General features: G+C 40.7%; 2 protein-coding genes across 2 annotated transcripts; one reads left to right on the forward strand and one right to left on the reverse strand.

The window, feature by feature from the left end:
• Nucleotides 1-18342: 18342 nt before the first annotated feature.
• LOC101547505 (taste receptor type 2 member 31-like) lies at nucleotides 18343-19263 on the reverse strand. The gene has a single exon (XM_004611387.2). It carries the CDS (start codon nucleotides 19261-19263, stop codon nucleotides 18343-18345), a length of 921 nt encoding a protein of 306 aa, XP_004611444.2.
• A 3161-nt stretch (nucleotides 19264-22424) lies between these two features.
• SMIM10L1 (small integral membrane protein 10 like 1) lies at nucleotides 22425-24240 on the forward strand. Its single transcript, XM_055118162.1, has one exon. The coding sequence runs from the start codon at nucleotides 22545-22547 to the stop codon at nucleotides 22749-22751; it is 207 nt and encodes a 68-aa protein (XP_054974137.1). The 5' UTR covers nucleotides 22425-22544; the 3' UTR covers nucleotides 22752-24240.
• The last annotated feature ends 246 nt before the right edge of the window (nucleotides 24241-24486 follow it).

The raw sequence follows: 24486 nt of genomic DNA on the forward strand, positions 1-24486 counted from the left end.
CTACACTTCAGCTGCCAAAGAGAGAAAGTCCTGTCTCAACCTCTTACTTCTCCAAATCCAGATGAATGAGAGGCTTAAAAAAAAAATTAAGAATATATTGCAAAGTAAGACAACCAGTCTCTTAGCAGCCTATAAAAATTCCAAATTGAAATGGTTATTTCAGGGAAGTAAATGACAAATCATTAAGAGAAAGGAGATCACAGTTTGTATGGCTGTGATGTGGACTTGGTGTTAGGATCTTGGCATCTTTGCTACTGAGCTACATCTTCTTAGGACGTTTTCACAGGGAATTATCAGCATCACAAGAAATAACAGGTTAGGGGGCCAGAGTGATAGTACAGCAGATTGGGCTTTTAACTTGCACACGGCTGGCTGGGGTTCAATCCCCAGCATCCCATATGGTCCCTCAAGCACCACCAGAAGTTATTCCTGAGCGTAGAACCAGGAGCAACCCCTGAGTATTGCTGGTATAAACCCCCCCAAAAAAATGAGAAAAGAAATATCAAGCTCTTCTAGCCCGTGCTCTCCCTTGGACACACACACAATCTTGCTTGCTCGTCTCGGTTTCTTTGCTTGTTTATTTCTACTCTGGAGAAGCCCCTATTGTCTCTTGAACATCTGATTCTCCCCTCACTTTATTCTAATTAAGTTTCAATAACAGTTATCTTGCTTCACCCAAAGGGGCGGGGAAGAAATATCAGGGACATGGTAAAAAAATTGCCATTAACTCGAAGATGTACAGTACAATTTGAAACTGTACAAATTGTACAAATTTTTCTGTAATTCCTGAGTGCAGAGCCAGGAGTAACCCCTGTGCATTGCCGGGTGTGACCAAAAAAAAAAAAAAACCAAAAACAAGCTTTAAGCACATAAACATATTCAGATAAATCTTGCCACTATGGAAGCAACTAGCATCTTCTAGTTCCTGGATGCAAACCAGTTTAAAAAAAGATTATCTAAGTTTATCTCCCTATCCTTCTTCTCAGGCTTAGAAAAAACTATTCATAACTCTCCAACGTGAGTTGGGTCGGGGAGATGTGCTAGTGTGTATGCATTTAGGAGGCCTGGGCTCAGGCTTCGGCACTGCATGGTCCCACGTGGGTCACCGGGACAGACCACCACGCAGCAAACCTGGAGTACCCACTAAGTATCACTAGTATGACCTGAAAATCAAAACCCAAAATAGAAAAGACAAAATGTGCTTGGTTTTCTTGCTCTTCATTTTATTGTAAATCTGCTAAATAGAATCATGCAATATAAACAATCAGTTTTATGATATTTATAGCATCAGTAATAAGCAAAACTCTCACACCTGTTTATTTGCATTTTTAAGGCTCTGTGACTAAATGGTTATTTTATTAGAGTAGTCAAATAGCATTACACACGTACAAACATACCCAAATGTCATGCAAAACAATTCTATAGTTGGGGCCAGAGCACGGAGGGAAAGTCACTTGCCTTGCACACAGCTGAACCAGGTTTGATCCCTGATCCCCAATCACTCCCCATACTGGTTCCTGAGCACAGTGCCTGTGTGCAGACCAGGGAGTGAACCTTGAACACAGCCAGATGTGGACAAAATATAAATAATCCATAGCTCTATTATATTCTTTTCATTGTTGAACGCAATATATTATTGCATCTAATATATTATCTAACATACATTGTTTCATCTAATATACTATTTAGATGATATAATACTATTTATACAATAAAATAATATACTATTTTCATTGTGTTGACAGTCATAATTGATTCATTTATTTTATTACTCACATACATTTTGATGATTTCTCAATCCCAGCTTAAAGAACAATGAGTATATAAACATTTATATATATGCATACATATACATATGTGTATTTATATACTATATGTACTCTTTTATATACAATGAGAGAACAAATAAGGGTCTTGGGTCTTAAATACCGGTATTCACTTGAATTATATAATACCATGTTATTATGAAAAGTCATTTTAGCAACATATAATCCTCTACAATATATGAAAATTCTCATTGTTTCATAGCTTTTCAAAAAAATATAATTATCAGAAAATATTTACAAATTTTACCTATATGAATTTTATTATACTTAACATCAACTTAACATTCATAACCATTTTTCTGTTTTATTTTTAAATATTTAGTTCAGAAAAATTCTGCCATTTTATATCCACTTGTCATTGTTTATTACTATACCATTAAACAGCTTTATTGTTTATTGCTATATCATTAAGCAGCTTTTCTTTTTGTTTCTTACACATTCCTATATTGCCACAAGTTTTAACATAGCAAAGATATTTCCATGATACATACATGTCACTGTATATTGAGAAAATTACTAGTTAAAGTCATATTGTAAGGAAAATCTCGGTGTTATTTATTAACACACAAAAGGTCCCAATGAAGGTCAGAGATAAAGTACAGAAATCAAGGTGTTGCCTTATGTGTGGTGACACCACAGATGGTCCCCCAGCACCGCCAGGAGTGATCTTTGAGCACAGAGCTAGGACCCTGAGCATCACCAGTTGTGGCACAAAAAACAAACAAACAAAAAATAGATCCCAGCGAAAGAAATGTTGACTTTAAAGTGAACTTATAAAGTCTTCTATCAAAACATTTCCACGCAGAATACAGAATTTTTTTTCAAAATCTATGAAATGACATATTTGTCTTTTCTTCAAGAGCGTTTAAGATAACACAGCAATCTCAGGAGAACCTGCCTGAACTTTCTGTTTCCAAAAATTATCACAAATGAGTGGCCTGAGAGAAAGATGGCAGACAGCATCATGGCCACCAAATTGGCCTGAAACATTTCTCCCGTAACGAAGATCCAACTGGCTGATAGAATGGAAATACAGTAAATCATGAAGAGGAGAAGGAAAATGGCTACCATCTTCATGGCTCTTTCATGGGCCTCTGTGCATGAGTCCCTGGGGTTTGGAGAGTTTAGCTGCCAGTTCTTTGTGTGCCTCAACAAGGAAAGGAATAAAAGAAGCAAGGAAGTCAGGGACAGGAGAAATGGGATAACAAAGATCAAGGAAAGAATAATGTAATCCTGACGGAAAATCGTACTCGCATATAAATGCAGAGTCCAGTTTCTTCCAGGGACACTGTAAGCATTTATCCACAGGTCACAAACAGTACCCTTCTTCGCCAGGTCAACAGACAGTAAGAAGAAAGAGCCCAGGAAAATCACGAGAACCACCCTCTTCACTCTCCACTTCAGCCAGGTGAAGAGGGAGTGGGAGAAAGTGGCTATTTTGAGAAAGTAAAAGATGCTTAAGCAAGTGGTAAACCAGATGGTAAGGTGATGACTTAGTGTCCAAAGAAAAGCAAATACCAATAGTAGCTTGCCATTGTGATAATTTTGTGGTAATAGCCACATAAAGGAACCCAATAGTGTTACCCACAGTTGAATGATTCTGGCCGTTGCCAAATTGAAAAGGATGAAATCAGCTGATGAGATCTTCCCCTTCTTCACCCAATCCATGCAATTGACCAGTGCAATTAATCCATTTCCCAGCATTCCTAAAATGAATTCCCCTGTTGTCACTGACAGAAATAATGCTTTCATTCCTAGTGACATGTCTGGGAAAATATTTTTGATGTTGTGTCTTGCTGGAAGCTTCTAATTAATCAGTTGCATTGTAACCAATGTCATATCTTGATATAGATGCAGAAATCTTCATTAGAAAATTAATCCATTTTCTTTGAGCAATAATTCCAATGTTAGACTAAAGTCCTGTCAAGACATCTGTATATCTTTCTTATTAATAATCGTCAACTATTATAATTTCCAGAGTAACAATGTCATATAGCCTTAGCAACACCCTTAGTCCCCAACTGCTACATTTTACCTGTGCTAATGACTAAAAGGATGGTGTTAAGTGTGTCAGCATGCAAATATGAGACATTTTTTGCTACCTGTTCAGTCATATTCCAAGCCATGCATTATGCAAACAGATTTTAAATAGAAACCATGAGGAAAAATTAACATAATTCATTTTCACGTTAACAATATCTTCTACCTCTCAAATCATTTGGTTGGTTAAATATGATTTTAGACATAATTTAATGATATTTTATTTACATTTAGTGTAATGTTTCTCAAAATAACACAAGTTTTAACATAGCAAGTTCTAGAATACATAGCTATAACTTCCACATAGAATAAATAGCTATAACTTCCACATTCGGCAGAGCCTGGCAAGCTACCCATGGTGTATTCGATATGCCAAAAACAGTAACAACAAGTCTCACAATGGAGACATTACCGGCGCCCGCTCGAGCAAATGGATGAACAACTGGATGACAGTGCTACAACTTCCACATAAATATAGAAACTATGTGATACATTAAAAACAAAAGCATGTAGAGCTATAAATGTTACAAGGGGGAACCAATGGGAACATTATGGGCGATTTTGAATTATTTTTCAATTTGTAAAAGAAAATAGAAAAAGAAGTTAAAAGAAAAAAGTTTGATTGTAGAGGGTATATGCCAGGAAAAGTGTGCATTCACGGGTCTTTCAAACGTTTGGAGTTAGAGCGATAGAACAGCAGGTTAAGGCACTTGCCTTGCATATGGTCGACCAAGTTTGAAGTAATTTCTCAGTAGAGAACCAGGAATAACTCTTGAGCATTACTAGGAATGGCCCCAATACCAAATTAAATAAATAAATAAATTTCAGTGGGGAAGGGTGTAAAAAACTAAAGCACGCCAAGGGGCGAGTGCACTCGCGGGCTCTCCAGGCGGCTGTGTCTCGCTGCCCGCGTTCGGTGCTCTGGAACCGCTGTGAATGGGCTGGATCCGGACGGCCGTTGGCCAAGGACAGGCGAAGGAAGAACGAGGACCAAGCTGGTTGCTGATTAGTTACCGTTTATTCAATCTTTCATCTTTCTCATCTCCCGCACTCCCAGCTCCGTCCTCTCTCTGGATCTACCGCAGCCTGGATTCTCCTTCACTAGTCTCTCCCCCTACTTGCCTCTCCCACCTTGCCCTCTAGGCTACTTGCCCTCTAGGCTACACCCAGCCAGGTAGCAAAATCAACATAAGAAAGCCCTTCCTGAGGGCAGGGCATTCCAAAGCCCTTCCTGACTCTTAAGGTTTTTTTCCTTTCCTTAGTCCAAACACTTATTAACATCTTAATACTAGTTATTTTTGTATGGACATAGCAAGAGATACATTGAGGCTTGCAAGGCAGCTCTCCTGGGAACATCTTGCCACAGACTCAGACTACAGCACTCAGGCCAGATTAATCACTCCTCACCCTAGCAGGGTCCAAATCTAGTTATATTGTTTGGATCATGACAGCATTTGTCCATGACCAAGCTCTTAACTTATAGTTAAGCATTAGGCAATTTGGCCAGGCCCATCTCGATGCCAGGGTAGCATACAACTCACCGCTTGCCCTGGGTCCATCTCGTCCCTCGTCGGGACCTTGCTTTTGGGGGTGCTAGGAAGTAAGGGCAGCTGAGGCTTAAGTCGAGAGAACAGATGCCCAGGAGGGAAATATCATGTAGAGTCAAATGACTCCCAGGTTACAAAAGCATAGCATTTGCTAAGTCTTCCTGTGTCCATACAAAAAGGACTTGCTCTGAATAAACTATGCAAAGGACTCAAGGAGAAGAGAAAAACAAGATTTACAAGTCAACAGAACACTAAGAAATAAACTACAAATAAACACCAAGGAATGGGAGCACTGTGACGGGAGTAACCCAATAAACCTAAACTACCTGAGCTATGTAATCCTACAGAAGGGGAAGGATACTGGGGATATTGGTGGTGGAAAATGTGCACTGGTGGAGGGGTGGGTGATCAATAATTGTATGACTGAAACGCAGACGTGAAAAAATGTAACTGTAGCTCATGGTGACTTAATTAAAATAAATAAATAAATAAATAGATTTCAAACTTTTTGTTATCTACTTGAAGCAAAATATAAGCAAAATATTTAGCTTATTTTATACATGTTTAGTTTGTTTAGGGTAAAGCATTATTGTGTATGATTAATTAAGCCATACTGGGTCACTTGAATTCACTTTCACAGTTTACATATATATATGTATATATATATATATATTTATCTGTCAATGCACTGAATGCTATGTTTACCTTGAAATGTGACTGAGCTAGATATAATATTAATTTTAGGTAATTTGTGACTCTCTAATAGAGTCCCTTGTGAATATGTTTGTTTAGTCTTAACAACAAACTCAGGATCTTAAAATGTATTTTGAAGGGATCAGGAGGACTGGTCAGTGATTGGAAACTTGCCACAAGTGTGGGGGGCCGGGGAAGGGGGAGGGGAAGGGCAGTTAAAATAGAGAAGAAACCTGTCACTGTCACTGTCATCCCGTTGCTCATCAATTTGCTCGAGGGGGAACCAGTAACGTCTCCATTGTGAGACTTGTTTTTACTGTTTTTGGCATATCAAATATGCCACGGGTAACTTGCCAGGCTCTGCCGTGCGGGCGAGTAGCTTGTATACTCTCGGTAGCTTGCTGGGCTCTTTGAGAGGGACGGAGGAATCAAACCCGGGTCGGCCACATGCAAGGCAAATGCCCTGCCACTGTGCTATCGCTCCAGCCCAGAGAAGAGACCATATGACAATTATAGTTGGAAATAATCACTTTGGACAGGAACTGAGTGTTGAAAATAGGTAAAGGGATAGACCTGATAACCTCTCAGTATCTGTGTTGCAAACCACAATGCCCAAAAGGGGAGAGAGAGAGAGACAGAGACAGAGACAGAGAAGAGAGAGAGAGAGGCAGAGGGGGAGGGGGATTGCCTGCCATTAGGCGTGGGGAAAGTGTGGCAAACTGGGAATATTGGTGGCGGAAATGTACACTGGTGAAGGGACAGGTGTTGGAACACTATATGACTAAAATTCAATCATGAACAACTTTGCAGTTGTCTCTAACTAAAAAAATATTTTAAAAATAAAAATATAATGTGTTTCAAGGGGCCAGGAGATAGTACAGTTAAAATGCATGCCTAATCGATCTAGTTTGATTCCGAGCAGCATTTGGTCCCCAGGGCATGGCCGGGGGGCCTGGTATCGCCCGCACTGCTGGTCCGGAGCAGCATCTCATGCTCCCGTGCTTGTGTTACACCAATGGCCCTGGAGACAGAGAAGTCGGGGGAGCCCCCAGACCTCATCAACTCCACTTGGGAGGTGCCTCTCAAAAACAAAAGATAAATTTCTATGATTTTTCCTATAACTTGAGTAAAAACCATGAAGTGTCTACGTTATGTGTGTTTCATTAGATTGCATATTCCTGAAGTGATATGCTGGGAATATCATGTCTCACTCAAGTGAGAGAAGGAATCCAGAGTTCTGACCTCCGTCGACGGTCAAAAATCAGGCATGCTGTCTCATTTGCCAAGGCATCAAAAATCAGATGGGCCGGTCGTGTAATGCGATTCAGAGATGACCGTTGGACTAGAGCTGTTACAGACTGGATTCCACGGGACGTCAGAAGACCTCGTGGCCGCCCTCCAACTAGATGGTCAGATTTCTTCGTCAAATCTCTGAGTGAACGATTTGAGGCTCATTCTGTTACTGGAGCGAGCAGGTATCATTGGGCCACACTAGCTCACGACAGGGACAAATGGAGATGTTACTGGTGCCCGCTCAAGCAAAGCAAAGATCAAGGGGACTACAAGTGATACAAGTGATAGTTTATAAATTAATTTTTTTTTTACTGAGCAAGGGAAGAAATAGACTAACATGACAAAAGTTCTCTGGCTTTAAAATTACTTTTGAGGCAATATTGTGTAACCTTATAACCATCAATATATTTACATTAAAGAGTAGTTAATATAGTTTGGTATGATCCATTATAAATCCATTATAAATTAAAATTTTTTCTTTCACATAGATAACATTTCGAAAAAAGAAGTGAAAACTGGTATAAAAACATGTAGAAATTCTCAAGATGAAATAAGTACACAGCATGGATTAAATAAAGTGAGCATCCTCTATTTTACAGGCTATTTGGATTGCGAAGCCCCTTCGTGGCCCCCGACTTCCATATCCCATGTTCTTTTCCAGCCTCCTCTATACCCAGCCATCCGCCGTGTGCATGAACTCTGGAGAATGTTATATAAGTAGAAATTGTGTACACCACCTCCAGGCAGCCCCTCGAAAGTTTCTGCATATCCCACCATTTCTCCTCCCTAATCTGGAGTAGACATGTCATCAAGGCATTCTTGGAAGCTACAGTCATACATTAACAGTGTTGATTGACTTCATTTCTCAATAACTACTTATGAGTACTGCTAAGAGAACAAATGGAAGCTTTCGTTATGTTTGAGTCACTATATGTTTCGGAATCTCTAAGTGATAGCATTTTGTCTACCCAGTCTAAAGCAATAATTGGAACTTAGAATGTGCAGATTGGTTATTGGCATTTGAATGTTTCAGGGTCACGACTGAGCTCAGGGGTGCTGGGGATCATATCTGGGCTTCCCACATGCAAAGCATGTGCTCCAACCCTAAAAATAATTTTCTCTGTTTTCCTGATTTTGGGGGCCATACTCAGTGCTCAGAGAATATACTGGCTTTGTGCTCAAGACTGTTCCTAGCAGTTCTCAGGGAACCATAAGTGGTGCCAGAATTCAAATATGTCAGACAAAGGCAAGTGTCTTGTCTTCCATACTACCACTCTGGCCCAAAGACAGGATTCTTTTCTTTTCTTTTCTTTCTTTTTCTTTTTTTTTTTAATTTATTTTATTGAATCACCATGTGGAAAGTTACAAAGTTCTCAGGCTTATGTCTCAGTTATACAATGCTCAAACACCCGTCCCTTCACCAGTGCCCATATTCCACCACCAAAAAACCTGAGTATACCTCCCACCCCCCACTCCCCAACCCCCCCAGCCCTGCCTGCATAACTGATAAATTTCACTTCATTTTCTCTTTACCTTGATTACATTCCATATTTCAGCACAAAACTCACTATTGTTGTTGGAGTTTCAACACAGAACTCACTATTCTTGTTGGAGTTTATCCCCCAAAATACAGCCCTACTGACAAGGAAGCATTTGATGATTAGTTTTCCACTGATGAGAATGAAGAGATATAAAGTCGCGCAGCCGCTACTTTCTGTAGGATTTCTGTATCTTAGTAATTAAGTCCAGGGAGATTGATGTTGGAAATTGCATCATTTCCCTTCCTGGGGCAGCGTGGAGCAAAAACTTAGTTCACAGTCTGGAGACATGGCTGCAAGCACTTGCTGGGACCAGAAGTAATGTAGCTGGCTCTGGATCTTGGTCATTCAGCAGCAAAGCGGCCGTGCAAAAGCATGGCCACCCGGGTCGAGTCTCGGCGGAGCGCAAGCCGGTATCGGCCTCGGCCCGAGACTCTCTTTCCTTTCTTTTTCTTTTCTTTCCTCTCCTTTTCCCTTCCTTCCTTCCTTCCTTCCTTCCTTCCTTCCTTCCTTCCTTCCTTCCTTCCTTCCTTCCTTCCTTCCTTTGTTTCAGGCTATTTCCTATGGTGCTAGAAGATCCAGCCTGGTTCTGTGCTCAAGTATCACTCCCGGCAGTGCCAAGAACTGAACCTGGGTCAGCTACATGCAAGATAAGTGCCTTAACTATCTCTCTAGTACCAAAATAAAGTTTTTCTCATTTTTATTGAGGCACCATGGTTTACAATACTGTCAATGATAGTTTTGTGTGTACATCAGAGTGTCCACTTCCCTCTACCAATGTCCCAAGGACCCGCTCCCATCAGCCTCCTCCACTCACCAGTTAAGTTCAGCTCTGTAAACCAACTCTCCAATTCTGTTGTCTTTGCCATCTGTTGTCCACTTCGTATGCATCTTTATATCCCACATATGAGAGAGATCACTCTGTATCTGTCCCTTTTCCTCCTGACTTCATTCAGCATGAGAGCCTCGAATCCATCCATGTAATGGCAAATTGCATGATTTCACCTTTTCTTTTAGTGGAGTAGTATTCTGTTTCATATACAGCAATTCCATTTCTTGGCATCTACCCACAAGGATCCCCACCAAAATAAATAAATAAATAAACTTCAAAAAGACATTTGCACCCTCATGTTCATTGCAAGTGCTCAAGAACAGGTGATTCGGGTGATAGCACAGCGGGTAGGGCATTTGCCTTGCACACGGCCGAGCCAGGTTTGATTCCCAGCATCCCATATGGTCCCCCGAGCACCGCAGGAGTAATTCCTGAGTGCAGGAGCCAGGAGTAACCCCTGTGCGTCACCGGATATGACCAAAATGCAAAAAAAAAAAAGGTGATTGGATAAAGATACTGTAGTATATATGCTAAAGTAATTTTTAAGTAGAAAGATAAAGAAAAATATTGGCCATTCAAAAATCCATAAGTTGCCAAGGGAAATTAAAATAATTTGCATAAAATCTACTTTTAAAGATATTCATTCAGTTAGAAATTGGAAGAAACTACTTTCCAAACTCCACATGGATACACAGCAGCATAGAACACAGGTCACAAGCTTTGTTGGTCATTCACCATCTCAATTATAAAACCATCTCGTTAAGCTTTTCACCCACTTATATTACCTAATAGCCCTCAGGGCTACACATAACACACATATAAAAAGATTTATAATGCATTCCTGAAAGAAGATGACTTGCCTGAGGAGAAAAAATGATAAGCAATATGTTAATCTTTCTTTCTTTTGTCTGCCTTTTTTTATAAATGCATTTTAAAAAATGCAGTAAGACCAGGAAGAAAGTGTCATCGCTAAATCATTGCATAAGCCTGTTTTCTGTAGGAAAACACACACGACTTCGCTTACTCCCTTCCTCTCGGAGGGAACCTAAGCCACCACAGAAATAACAGAAAAGCCTGTTTCAACTTCTTGTTTCCCCAAATCAGAAAAACCGAGTGACCTGAAGGATAGAGGATGAAGAGAGTAGTGTAAATCATTTGAATCGGTTTGTTCAGGAGCTTATCAATAGTCAAGATTGAGAAGATTACTTCCAGGAAGTAAATTACATAGAGAAGGAGAAAGGAGACCAAGGTTTTCAAGGCTCTGACATGGACCTGCGTGCTGGCATCTTGCCATCCTTGGCCTCTGAGCTGTACCTTCTTGAGATGTTTCCACAGAGAAAAGATAAGCAGCACAAAAGATGTCAGAGACATGGTAAAGGGTACTAATTTAGCTAGTAGATGTATAGTCCAATGTGAAACCTTTACAATATGTCTGAATTCAGCCTTCCAAGTCACGTTTCCTTCACTTCCATTTATTATCATAATCTCATGAATGCTTAAAGATGCAAGTTGCATAATCAAAAAGATCAAACTCCCCAACAGTATTTTGAGAAGTACACTTTTAACCCTCTGCTTTAGGTAAATAAATAGAAAACTAGAGAAATTGACTACCTTCAGTAAATAAAATATACTCAGACCTGTAGTAAACCAGATGTTAAAATGGGTGCTCAATGTCCAGGCAATATGAACAATAATTACGTTTTTAAAATGAAATAAAGCTGGATTAAATACAGTTGAATGCCAATAACTTAAAACTACCCACAGCAAACTAATTCTGGAGACAGCCAAAGCAGTGAGCATTTGATCCACTAAGGAGATCTTTTGTCTCTTGATCCAGTCATTGCAATTCACCAGCACTATGAATCCATTGGCGAGATTCCCCAGAAGAAATTCTGCTATTACTAAGAAGGAAATAAAATTCAAAGTTGCCATGTCTTTTTTTAAAAAAAAAGAAAGAAAAAAGCCACTTCAAAAACCACTAATGTTGCCTTTTTTTACCTTGATTTCTATGTATGGCCAATTTTTGGCTAAAATTTCTGATCCTTTTCAGTTCTGTCCAATGTCACGCAGGAAAGCAGTGGAGTATATGCTGATCATGAGACTCAATGCTCTCTTTACAGAAAAATACATTCCTACTAGCTCAAATGGACTCCTTTTAATGAACAATCAGTCCTTGCCGTAGGCTAAGGTACTTCATAAATGATGTTAGACTGAACACTGAATTCTCATTTGCCGGCATGCAAATAAGGACAGAGTGACTTCAGCTTTCTTTTGTTCCATCTTTCCATAATTGATTCATTCTATTTATTTTTTTATTTTTATGAATTTGTTTTCATAAAAATGAAAAGCTTTTATGGAATAAGAGACATCAGGATCAAAGTGCAAAGATATTTCAGGGAATTGTGGATATTAGTAATGCATATAATAAAAAAATGGTTATGTCTGAAATACACAGCAACAATTGGAAAAAAGTGGGTAATGATGTCAACCAGAGATTTTTCAGAAGAATCCTGAGATGCTTACAAACATGTGAAATTGATTCCTCGTTTCACTAGTATCAGGGAAGTCGAAAACAACAATCTAATTTATGTCTTCTCCATTAAATAAGTATTTTTTTTTTTTGCTTTTTGGATCACACCTTAGAGCCATATTCCTCATCTTACCCTGATTGTTCCTCTTTGTTCCTATCATTTCCCCCTCTTTAAAGGAGGGCTCCAATGGTAGCAGGAGAAAAGGGGCGAAGAAATTATTGGATACTTTCTGCTAAAAGGGGTCAAAGGTTTGGGCCACAGGTAGAGCTCCCCTAAGAAGAGGTGTCTGTCCATGGGTCCATGGTGGGAGTCAGACAGAATGCCCAATATCGGATGGATCAGCACCTTGAATTTAAATATTTTGAACTAGATAATTTTTAATAAGATATTTGAGAATATTTTAGTGTGAATAAGAAATGAAAAGACCCAAAATCTTAATACTTTCCCCTCCCCATAAAATCTTTTCTTTTAATATAATCTGCCTTTCATTTCCACCCATTGAGATTTTCTCTTTGACTTTTTATTTCTGAAGTATTTAATAAGTTAAATTGTTTAAATTGTCTTCTCTGGGGGCCGGAGCGATAGCACAGCGGGTAGGGCATTTGCCTTGCACGCGGCCGACCCGGGTTCGATCCCCGGCATCCCATATGGTCCCCCAAGCATCTCGAGGAGTAATTCCTGAGTGCAAAGCCAGGAGTAACCCCTGAGCATTGCTGGGTGTGACCCAAAAAGCAAAAAAAAAAAAATTGTCTTCTCTGGGTTTTTACAGTTATTTGAATTGATGGATTGAAATGTTTTGAGAAAACTTTCAGGCCATAACTTCTTCCTTATTTTAACTTCTGCTTTAACAGAACTCTTGAAATATGTTGGGCTTTCTACTGTGATCTTAACATTTACTGTCTAGCCTGAATTTCCCACTTCTTTTCCTCCTTAGGTTTCTTTCTAGGTAGTGTATTCCAATTCACTTATTTTCTTTTCCACAGTGTCTAACCAGTAGTTTAAAATATGTATTGAATTTGGGGAGAGAGCTGTCTCCCAAAGTGTGCTCAAAAGGGCTGGGGCTCCTTCCAGTGGTTCTCCTACAAACACAAGAGTCTAAGGACACAGTGCTCCTTAGGCCCGGTGAAGCCACTGTGCCCTGGCCAGGTTGCTGTGCTTAGAGGACAGTGTGATTCTGATGTTCAAACCAGTGTTGGCCACATACAAAGCAAGCACCTTAACTCCTGTACTATTTTTCTGGCTCTCTATTAAATTTTTATTTATTTACTTATTCATTTTGCATTTTGGGTCACACTCGGTGATGCACAGGGCTTACTCCTGGCTCTGCACTCAGAAATTACTCATGGCGGTGCTCAGGGGACCATATGGGATGCTGGGAATCGAACCCGGGTCGGCAGCGTGCAAGGCAAACGCCCTACCCATTGTGCTATCACTCCAGCCCCTCTATTAAATTTTTTATCTTGATTATTTGTCAATTTTATTTTATTTTTTATTTTTATTTTCAATTTTAACAAATTAAACTAAACCATCTTTAGTATTAGACACTGGCCTTTGATCTGCAGATATGAATTAGCAGCTATAGGAAACTTATTATAATACTCAAAGCTCTGAGCTCTTGAAAAGAGCATAGCTTTTCTTGGATGGGGGACTAGTGAAGCTCTGTAATTGACACAGGCTCTCGCCATAGCGAGAGTCAAGAAACAAAACATCATTCAAAATGTCATTCAAATAAGCAAATGGTAACATATCAATCAAGGACATCATCCTAGTCCATGAATTGTGCTGTCAGTCCTTTAACTTTTTTTTACTAATGTTACAAATATGATTCTGTGCCTTAATTCTATGAGTTTAAGATCATTTAAATAATTTGTTGAATACATTTAAAGTTAAAATCTCTCAATTTCTAAATATACTACTCTTGTCCGATAAAGTCAGTCATTCAAAATTATCTTTAATAAATTACTTAGCTATTGCCCAATTAATTGTGTAAATATTTTCAATTTTAAAAAAATCATATAAATCATTCAATAAGACACATTGTAATAATAAAGTTGTTGATAGTGGTGGTTACATAAAACAGGAGAAATCCAATAATAACTGTAATTTTTTGCGGTTTTCTAACTGGTAGTTCATGGGCAAGGGAGAACACTGCCAATCTTCTCCATGCTTTTGGTCATCTCAACAGTGCAGTTGGCTTGAAATGGCACTTTCACCAAGATTAACTTAATCAAAATTAAATTATTTTCAGCACTTTTGATAATTTGCTTCCTGTTTCTCCTTTGCTTTGTTCAAACAATCATGTCAAAACTGGCCTCAAAGTACTACTACTCAGGGCTGGAGCGATAGCACAGCGGGTAGGGCATTTGCCTTGTACACGGCCCACACCGGTTTGATTCCCAGCATCCCATATGGTCCCCTGAGCAGCGCCGGGAGCAATTCCTGAGTGCATAAACCAGGAATAATCCCTGTGCATCGCTGGGTGTGACCCAAAAACCAAAAAAAGAGAAAAAAAAAGGTAACACTACTTTGGGTTTTTTTTTTTTTGCCCTTTCATTTTGTCGTGTGCCATTATTCTATGTAATAAAGAAATAAATTATTGGAGTGTTTATGGGAGGTGTGGTTTTTTAATTTTTTTATTTTATAAGATAGTTCAAAAGGTTTTATTACATATAATATTCAAACACCAATCCCACTACCATTATACCTTCCCACCACCAAGTTTGGGATGTTTCCACCCCAAGCCCCAAGTCCTGTTCCAAAGCACAACCGAAATAATATATTTTGTATTGACAGTTATTGAAAAACCACTGAAAAATGCTACAAAAAAGTATCCATAGAGGAAAGAGTGTGAAGATTGTTTTGTTTTGTCAAGGGTCATTAAGACATTCTTTAGGATATCACTGACATGTTCTTAAAGGTATATGAGCTTTTGATATGAGCTTTTGTACATATACCTGAAAATATATATATGCATATATACATACATCACTTTATCACTGTCACTGTCATCCCGTTTCTCATCGATTTGCTCGAGCAGGCACCAGTAACATCTCCATTGTGAGACTTGTTACTGTTTTTGGCATATCGAATATGCCACAGGCAGCTTGTCAGGCTCTGCTATGTGGGCAGGATACTTTCGGTAGCTTGCCAGGCTCCCGAGAGGGATGGAGGGATCGAACCCGGGTCGACGGCGTGCAAAGCAAATGCCCTACCGGCTCTGCTATCGCTCCAGGCCACATATATGTGTGTGTGTGTATAATTATATATATATATATATATATATATATATTTCACTCTATGATTTGTTGCCTACTATTTGAACCCCATCAAATGTGCTGTGGTACTTATGGAGAATGGGTAGGGAGTGTCTTCTCGGCCGCGTGGTCCAGGAATATGTTCACTGGTACCTGAGGCTCAGCGGGATCGTGTGGGGAGCGGCCTTGGGCATGGCAACAGTTGGGTTCTGGTGATTTTTGGCTGCCGGGGCTGGGTCCCTTGGGGCGGGGAAGGCTCTCATCCACCCAAGAGGTGGTCTTTTTGTTTGTTTTTTGTTTGGGGGGGCTTTGGTTTGGGGCCACACCAAGATGTGCTTACCTCTGGCTCTGAGTTCAGGGATCACTTATGGCATATTCAGGGGACTATACAGGGTACCAGGGATTGAACCCAGGTCAGTCATGAGCAAGGCAAGTGCTTTACCTGCTCTACTGCCTCTCTGGCCCCCAGTGTACACTATTCTTAACAGATTTCCATAGCATCATTTGCAAGCAAAATTTTCCCATCTGTTTATTTGCATTTCTACATATTGTGATTAACTGGTTGTTTTATTACAGTAGACAAAATAGCATTACATATACATATAAATAAATGCACTTATTACACTGAATAAATTTAATTGTTTATTTTACTCTTGAACATTATTTTATTGTGTGGATATGGCATTGTTGATTTATTCACTTTATCACTGATATATATTTTGATGGCTTCTTCATTTCTGCTATAAAGGAAAGTGGTTATATGAACATTCTACAAATATATTCTGTATACATGTACAAAGAATTATTTCAATTATGTTGAATAGTAGGAACACAATTAAAGGTAGGTCTTGAGAAAAATTTCTTCACTTTAATCACATAATGCTATTCTATTGTAAAATGTTATTTACCAATATATAATTCAATATAGTATGTGAAAGTTCCTATTTTTGTTATTCCAAATTTAGCAGTATAAGTCAACATTTACACTCTTATTTACATAAAGTTTATAGAGCTTAATAATCAAACCTTATAATTTTCCCATTCAAAATTCTCCAATTATATCTATCTCAAAATTATATATTAGCAATGTCATATACATTTAGTATTATGCATTATTACTGTCACTATATATATAGCTTTTAAAATTTTCTTCTCTGCTTCTTAAATACTCTTTTATAACTGCAAACCTACTAGAGCTATTTCTATTACATGACCAAGTTACCTTATTTTAAGAAAATATGGTTACTTAAAGGCATAAGGAAAATCTCACTACTACAAGCAATACATAAAAGGTCCCAATAAGGGGGGAAATAGTAAAATTGAAAATAAAACCATCTCCTATGAAAGCATTTTCTCACAGAATGCAAAATGCTCTTTCAAAATCCACAAAATTAAAAGTTTTAATTTTCTTCCAGGGAATTGAAGATGCCACAGTAGAGTTGATACATTCTGTCCTAGCTCTCTCTTTCCCAAAATTACCATAAATGAGTGCCCTGAGGCAAAGGTCACTGAACACACTCTGATAAGACGCAAGGTCCTGGACCTCTGCCCCTTGAGGAAAAGCCCACTGGCTGTTAAACAGAAATTAATGATGAGAGGAGGAAGAAGACTTCACCATATTCAGAGGCCTTTGATGGTCTCTGTGCTGAAGTTCCTCAAGGTCAGGGATCAGGTGCAAATTCCTAGTGTGTTTCATCAAGGACTGGACTAATAGGAGTAAAGTCAGGGACAGGAGACAGAGAATAACATCAATCAAGCTAAGAAGGATGCGACTATGCACATCAAAGATTTTATTTCCACGCAAGAGCAAAAACTCATCATCATTTCTTCACTATAATCTTTCATCATCTTCATAAGTGTTTGTCCACAATTCAGCAATAGTATTATGCACTGACAGGTTAACAAACAATAACAACAAAGACCCCGGGCAAGATATAAGAACCACTGCTTATCCTCTATTTTGGTCAGAAAAGGAATGGGAGAAACTGGCTATTTTAAGCAAGGAGAAATGATTAGGTAGGTGGTGAATCAGGTAACTGATTCTATTGCAAATAATGGTCAACACCTTTGCCATAGCATACGGCTGTGAAGACCGGCTTATTATCAAAGGATCCAACAGTGTTACCCACAGTTGAAGACTTTTAATCACTGCAAAGCTGATAAGAACTAAATGAGCTAATTAGACATTCCCATTTCTGGTCATGATCAATATTTATCTCTTGTAAAACAATATCTTTCTAATTTTTTTGTCAACTACTATTATCTAATAGTCCTTAGTGCTTTCTTATATATATGCAAAATACATATATACAAAATGTAGGTATAAGTTTGTAACATTAGGTTGCTTAACGAAGAAAATATTGGTTAATGGTATATTAATCATAGTCTTTCTTTTTTCTTTTAAAAAAATAAACACACTGAATAAATTTAATTGTTTATTTTACTGTTGAACATTATTTTATTGTGTGGACATGGCAAGGAGATTATGAAGATAATCTCCCTCATAATAAGATTATGAGGGAGATTATCTTACTCTATCGTTGAAAGTAACTCAATTGTCTACCCATTAGAAAGTTCAAGCAATAGTACAGGGTTTAAGACATTTGCCTTGCAGAACCTGGTTCAATGCACAGCACTGTCAGAAATGATCCCAATGACAGAGCACAACCAGATGTGGCCAAATTTACCAACAACACAAAATACAGACCCATTAGAAAGATCAGGCAGAACAGAAAACTTGGCTGATGCTATAGTTTGTCTTCTGCCTAAAGACACACTCGAACCCAGTTTACTCCCTGTCTCGGAGCCCGGATCTCAGCTGCCGCAAATATGTCAGGAAGGCCCGTGTCAGCTTCTTGTTTCCCCAAATCAGGATGAGTGAGTGACTTGACGGGTACAGGACTAATAGAGCATTGCAAAACATGAGGACCAGTTTGTTCATCAGCTTATTAAAATTCAAAAATGAGACCAGCGTGTCAAAGAAGTAAATGGCAAACAGCAGGAGGAAGGAGACCATGGTCTGCAAGGCTCTGATGTGGACCCTGGCGCTGGGATCTTGGGATCCTTGGCCACTGAGCTGCCTCTTCTTGAGATGTTTCCGCAGGGAATGGATCAACAGCACAAGAGACGCCAAGGACATGGTGAAGGGGATGAGGTTCGCTAGCAAGAACACTGCTGAATTTGAAACCAGTATCAAGTGCCTCTCTTTAGTCTTCCACGTCACGTTTCCTTCCTTTTCATTAGAGAGCACAATCTCGTGGTTGCTTACCGATACAAGCTGAGAAGCCAAAAAGACCAAACTCCCCACCAGGATTACAAGAAGGACACTTTTAACTCTCCGCTTTAGGTAGAAAAACAGAAGGCTAGAGAAATTGGCTATCTTCAGCAAGTAAAGTATGCTGAGGCTGGTAGCAAGCCAGGTGTTAAAATGGGTGTTCACTGTCCATGAGATATGAATGATGATTCGAAAGACTGTTAAGCTACTTAAAGCCGGATTGCTTGCAACGGAGTACCAATTTATTAATATTACCCAGAGAAAACTAACTCTGAAGATCGCCAGTGCTGTGACAACCTGATCCACTAAGGAGAACTTTCGTCTCTTGATCCAGTCTGTGCAGTTCACCAGCACTATGAAGCCATTGGCAAAACTTCCTAGAACAAACTGTACAACTACTAGGACGGTGAGAATGTACCATAGTAAAGTTATCATCTCTAGAAGACCAATTTAAAATCACTGATACTGGTTTTCTGATCTCGAGTTCTATGAGCAGTTGATTTCTAAGTGTTCAGTAAAGGTTTCTTGTCTCTTTCAATTTCTGTAACCATCAGCACGAGGCATACTACTAGATGGGTTCTAATACACTCAACAAAATAATAAATAAATAAAACACATTGTTAACCTCCCTGAGGTCAAATAACTCCTATTCATACACTGCAAGTCCTTGTCACAGGCTAGGGTATTGCAGAATTAGTGCTAGTGTGAATTCTCACTTGCTAACATGCAAATAAGGGCACCTGTCCTGCAGTTTTACTCCTTTAACCTTTCCATGATTTGTGCTTCCTCAACCTCATTGTTCTCGTAAAATTTGCAAACACTTTACATAAAACAGTGAATACACAAACTATTAGATGGAGTTTTTCATCATTGAGCCCCTCATTATGAGTTATTTTTAATGCCATACTTATATAAAAAGAATTCAAACTTTTTTATCAAAATCATCCAAGATTTACTTGGGATTCCCAGGAGAAGCAATATTCCATAATCTGGTTGTTAATAACTAATATTTGTGAGTAGCTTGACTGTGAACAAGCTCCTAAATGTACACACACGAATATCATGGATAAATTCATGTACTGTTTGGGGCAGGATGTACATCCATCTAGACTGATCCCCCAAGTATTGCTGGGAATGACTCCCGAGCACAGTCCCTGAACACCACCAAGTGTGAACCAAAAAACAATATTGTGATAGCTAATGGCAATATCTAGACATTTTATAGATATCCCTGCAACTCCTGCCAAGCTGAGGCCTTGCTCCTGGCAGTGCTCAGGAAATCATGATATGCCTAAAATCAAAGCCTGGTTTCTTGAATGCAAAGCTCAATCTCTTGAGCTCTCTAATTGTTAATATTAAGAGATTAAATAAACTCTCAGGTCCTAATACTTCTATTAGGATTCATTAAATATTATTTGATGCACTTGTTTTGGTCTATTTCTAGTAGAATGACAAGGTCAATTATACGTAAATCTGACTTGCCTCACAAAAAATTTAAAAATTCAAAAAGTGGGGCTGGAGTGATAGCACAGCGGGTAGGGCGTTTGCCTTGCACGCGGCCAACCCAGGTTCGATTCCCAGCATCCCATATGGTCCCCTGAGCACCACCAGGGGTAATTCCTGAGTGCAGAGCCAGGAGTAACCCCTGTGCGTTGCCAGGTGTGACCCAAAAAGCAAAAAAAAATAAACAAAAATTTTAAAATTTTAAAAAAATAAAAATTCAAAAAGTAATTGTTTTCATATATTTTGTTACACATTTTTACACCATAAAAATGTAACTCACAAAACTCATTAATGTTTGCATTTCATCAACTCTAGAGCATTGAATCACAGTTGGAGCATCTATAACTGTCCCTCTGTCTATTCCTTCCCACTTCGATAGGAAATCAACCTAGTCATGTTTTAGATGGCTATAGCTTGCTCCAGGGGCTAAAAATGAAGTTTTCATGGGGTTCATGAAGGTTGAATCTGGGTCTTCCAGGAAGGGCAGATGAATGACTGAAGAGAGTAAGTGTAGCTGGAAATGGAGCACCCATGGACTCAACCTCAGTGGCCGTGTGTATCTCTATTATTCTTTCACTTTCAGGTCGGATGCATTGTACTTGCATGCACTGAAACTATAAATCTCATTGCCCTCAAGTTAACGTTATACCACACTTTATTCAATCCCAATACCGTATTTTAGAAGTTGTCATAATACTGGGCTTTCTAGTCGTTTCTGTATTGGTACAGAAAAAAGAAACCAAAGAAAAAAGCCTGGCTAGGAACACACAATTTCTACAAATTTCACAATGTTACTTGTACCAGTCTTATTGGGTAAGTCGGTGTAGAAAGACACAAGACCTCTAGGACACTTAAGTGTGCTTCAAAAAATTAATACTCATTCAGGGCAGGCTGGGCTAGTCAGACAATGCTTTGCTGAAGGAGACTGAAATCTCAAGGTTAGAAGTCACCCATCTAAATACTCGTGGAGGTGGTGCTTGTCTATGAAGGAAAATACAGTGCTTGCCAGTAAAACTGAGAGATTAGAGGTTATGAAAATGTACATCATTTAAATCCAAAAACGTATGTGCCTGGCCATGAAGGTTCCTTGAGATTCCCCAAGGGTATGCAGGATGTGGACGCCAAATTTTAGCTCCCAAACCTTAGACCCTAACTATAGGTTTCACATACATTATCTCCCAGCAGAAATAATACAAGCTCCCATTCCTAATGTAGATTTGTCGTGATTTTTTTTTAATTAAATCACCGTAAGATACAGTTACAAAGCTTTCATGCTTGAGTTTCGGTCATACAATGACTGAACACCCATCCCTCCACCAGTGCACATTCCCCACCACCAATGTACCCAGTATCCCCTCCCATCCCAACCTCCCCCTTTCTCTATGGCAGACAATCTCCCCCATGCTCCCTCTCTATTTCTGGGCATTATGATTTGCAAATAGATACTGAGAGACCATCACAGTTGGTCCTTTATCTACTTTCAGCACACATCTCCCATCCCCAGGGATCCCTCTGACCATCACTGACTTAGTGATCCCTTCTCCATCCCAGCGGCCTTCTCCCCCAGCTCATGAGGACAGATTACCAACCATGGAGCAATCCTCCTGTTCCTGTCTCTGCTGTCCTTGGACATCAGTCTCGTATTAAGATTCATCACGATTTTTGCATGGGTGGCAATTTAATTACTGTGTCCTGCCAAGTCAGTAAAATTAGGCGCATGTGTTTACAAAGTGTGTGATTTGAAACCAGGTATGAGGCTATAATCCCTTACAATGGTGTTGTTCTAGATACAGGACCTTGAGCACCAAATCTGCTGATACTGGGGGGGAAAAAAAATCCTCTGGCACGCATTCTGGGGCTGACGCCAACAAACACAGGGGCCAAGCTGCCTGGCTAAGATCCCGGGGCTGCTTTTCCTACAAACGCATTTTCTTTTTATTTCTCTTTTTTTAGTTCCTGCAGGCTGCGCGGCCGGGCACCCAACGGCCTTGCCTGCGGCGCTCCCCTGGGGGACCCTAACCCCCCGGGTCCCGCCGGCGTGGCAGGTGGCGGCGGCCCCGACCACGTGTGCGGCGCGGCCGGGGCAGCGGACAGGAAGGGGCGGAGCGCGCGCGCGGCCGCGGAGGAAGCCCGGGCGGCCGCAGCGACAGCCGGAGCCCCCCGCCACCGCCGCCGCCGCCGCCGCAGCGCGCGAGACCCCCCACTGCGGCCCCATGGCCCCCGCCGCGGCGCCCTGCTCGCTGGCCCTGCGGGCCCCGGGCCCGCTCGCCGCGCCCAGCTCCTACGGCGTCTTCTGCAAGGGGCTCTCCCGCACCCTGCTCGCCTTCTTCGAGCTGGCCTGGCAGCTGCGCATGAATTTCCCGTACTTCTACATCGCGGGCTCCGTCATCCTCAACATCCGCCTGCAGGTACACTTTTAGCGCCGCCGCGGGGGCGGCCCGGTGGCGCGGGCCCCGGCATCATGGCCGACTCCCCGGAGACGCGGCGGCGGCGGCGGCAATGGCGGCGCTTGCCGCCGCGGTCTCGCGAGAGCGCCGGATCGCGCGCGCGCCCGTGCGCGCGCACTGCCCCGCCCCCGCCCTCGTCCCGCGCCTGCGCTCTTCGTTCCCAGTCGCCGAGAGCCGCTCTGTGACTCGCCAGAGCCCGCGCGCACACCGTCGGGGGATGGAGCGTTGTTGCAAGTGAAGACCCGGGGAGGAACCTCGGACACGCGCTGTCTCTGCCGAAACCTGGACTTTGGGACCCACGGGGTGAGGCGTTCAATGGTTTGTGGGGTTTTTTTTCCCCCATGACTGACGCTCATCGACCCGCTCAGGATCCAAGGCGGAAGGAAAGGATGGACTTGGGGGAGATTGGACGGTGAGCAAGCAGGGACCTTGCAAGGGACATAAACGAAGAGCTGCAGGCCCCGCTGGGGCACGGTGTGCACGTCCTCAGCCCCCCGAGAAAGCCCTGAGCAGCAGGACCTTGGAAGGCGGGACCGACTGTGCAGGAACTGCATGCTTCCAACGGCAGAACGGGGCCGGGGGTTTGGGATGTGAGCAAGTGGACTGGATCTCGGAGCCAAAGAGAAGGGAATCCTGGCAAACGCATCGCGTGGCTCTTTCGTGCATCACCTGTAGATAATCATACCAGTGTCAATGCTGTTTATGATTTTCATCTTTTAAATCAAAAAAAAAAAAAAAACCAGTGCAAATGTTAGCTTTGCTCGTGTGAAAAGGACAGTTTGTTTTACCGAGTCGGGATGTTAAAAGGAGAATCAAGGTAAATTGAATGTAGTGCTACCCTTACAGAGTGGGAAAATGTAAAATTGTTAAAATTATATGACTATATTTAGGAGAAAAGAGAAAATTGAAGTCAGCAAGAAATTCCTGTAGAAGCAGCTTTAAGGTGAAATGTCTCCCCTGTACCCCGCACCTCCCAAAAAAGGGAGGAATTGAGTACCTGTGTGTTTAAATGCAGAGACCAGAGAATTTAAGTTGTTTTGAGAGTCCGGATATAAAGTTGAGGCATTTATGGACCCCGGGAGAGATAAACGTTTTCCCAGAATTGCATTGCATACCTGAACATGTGAATCATAGTAGCCAAAGTCACTCATCATCATGTAAACACTGAATAGAGTTATAACAAAATTATTATATAACGTTGGGGGCATTGAAGAGGAGGTGTGTGTAATGGGGAAGAAGCAGTCCCCCTTTAGCTAGAACCAGTCAATCTAGAAATACAGAAAGGTCAATTACATATATATAAATAAGTTATTCAGAAGAGCGTCCCAGCCAAGAGGTTATCACCGAAAAATAAAATCCAGAACAGGTAGAAAAGGCGGGGAGCACGGTTGTGTTTTCACTAACAGTATTATTTGATGTCTTAACTGTGTACTTGATTAAAAAATTCATTTCAATTGTAAAAGTGGTCATTGAAGCGTACTCCATTGGTTAAAGCCTTCAGGGTTAAATATCAAATTTTGAATCAGACAGTTCTCTTAAGACCTGTGTCCATTAGATATCTGAGTCCATTCATCTGCATAAACCCCTGTTTCCTATCAGATGACGGCAAAAATACCCACCTGTTCTGCTTGGCCTGAAAATTAAAAACACTGCTTGCTGGATAAACAGTGTGCCTGTTAAATATTTCATTTTCACGGGAGTAAAACTC

The sequence above is a fragment of the Sorex araneus genome, chromosome 10 (genome assembly GCF_027595985.1).
Source record: "Sorex araneus isolate mSorAra2 chromosome 10, mSorAra2.pri, whole genome shotgun sequence".
NCBI lineage: Eukaryota > Metazoa > Chordata > Mammalia > Eulipotyphla > Soricidae > Sorex > Sorex araneus.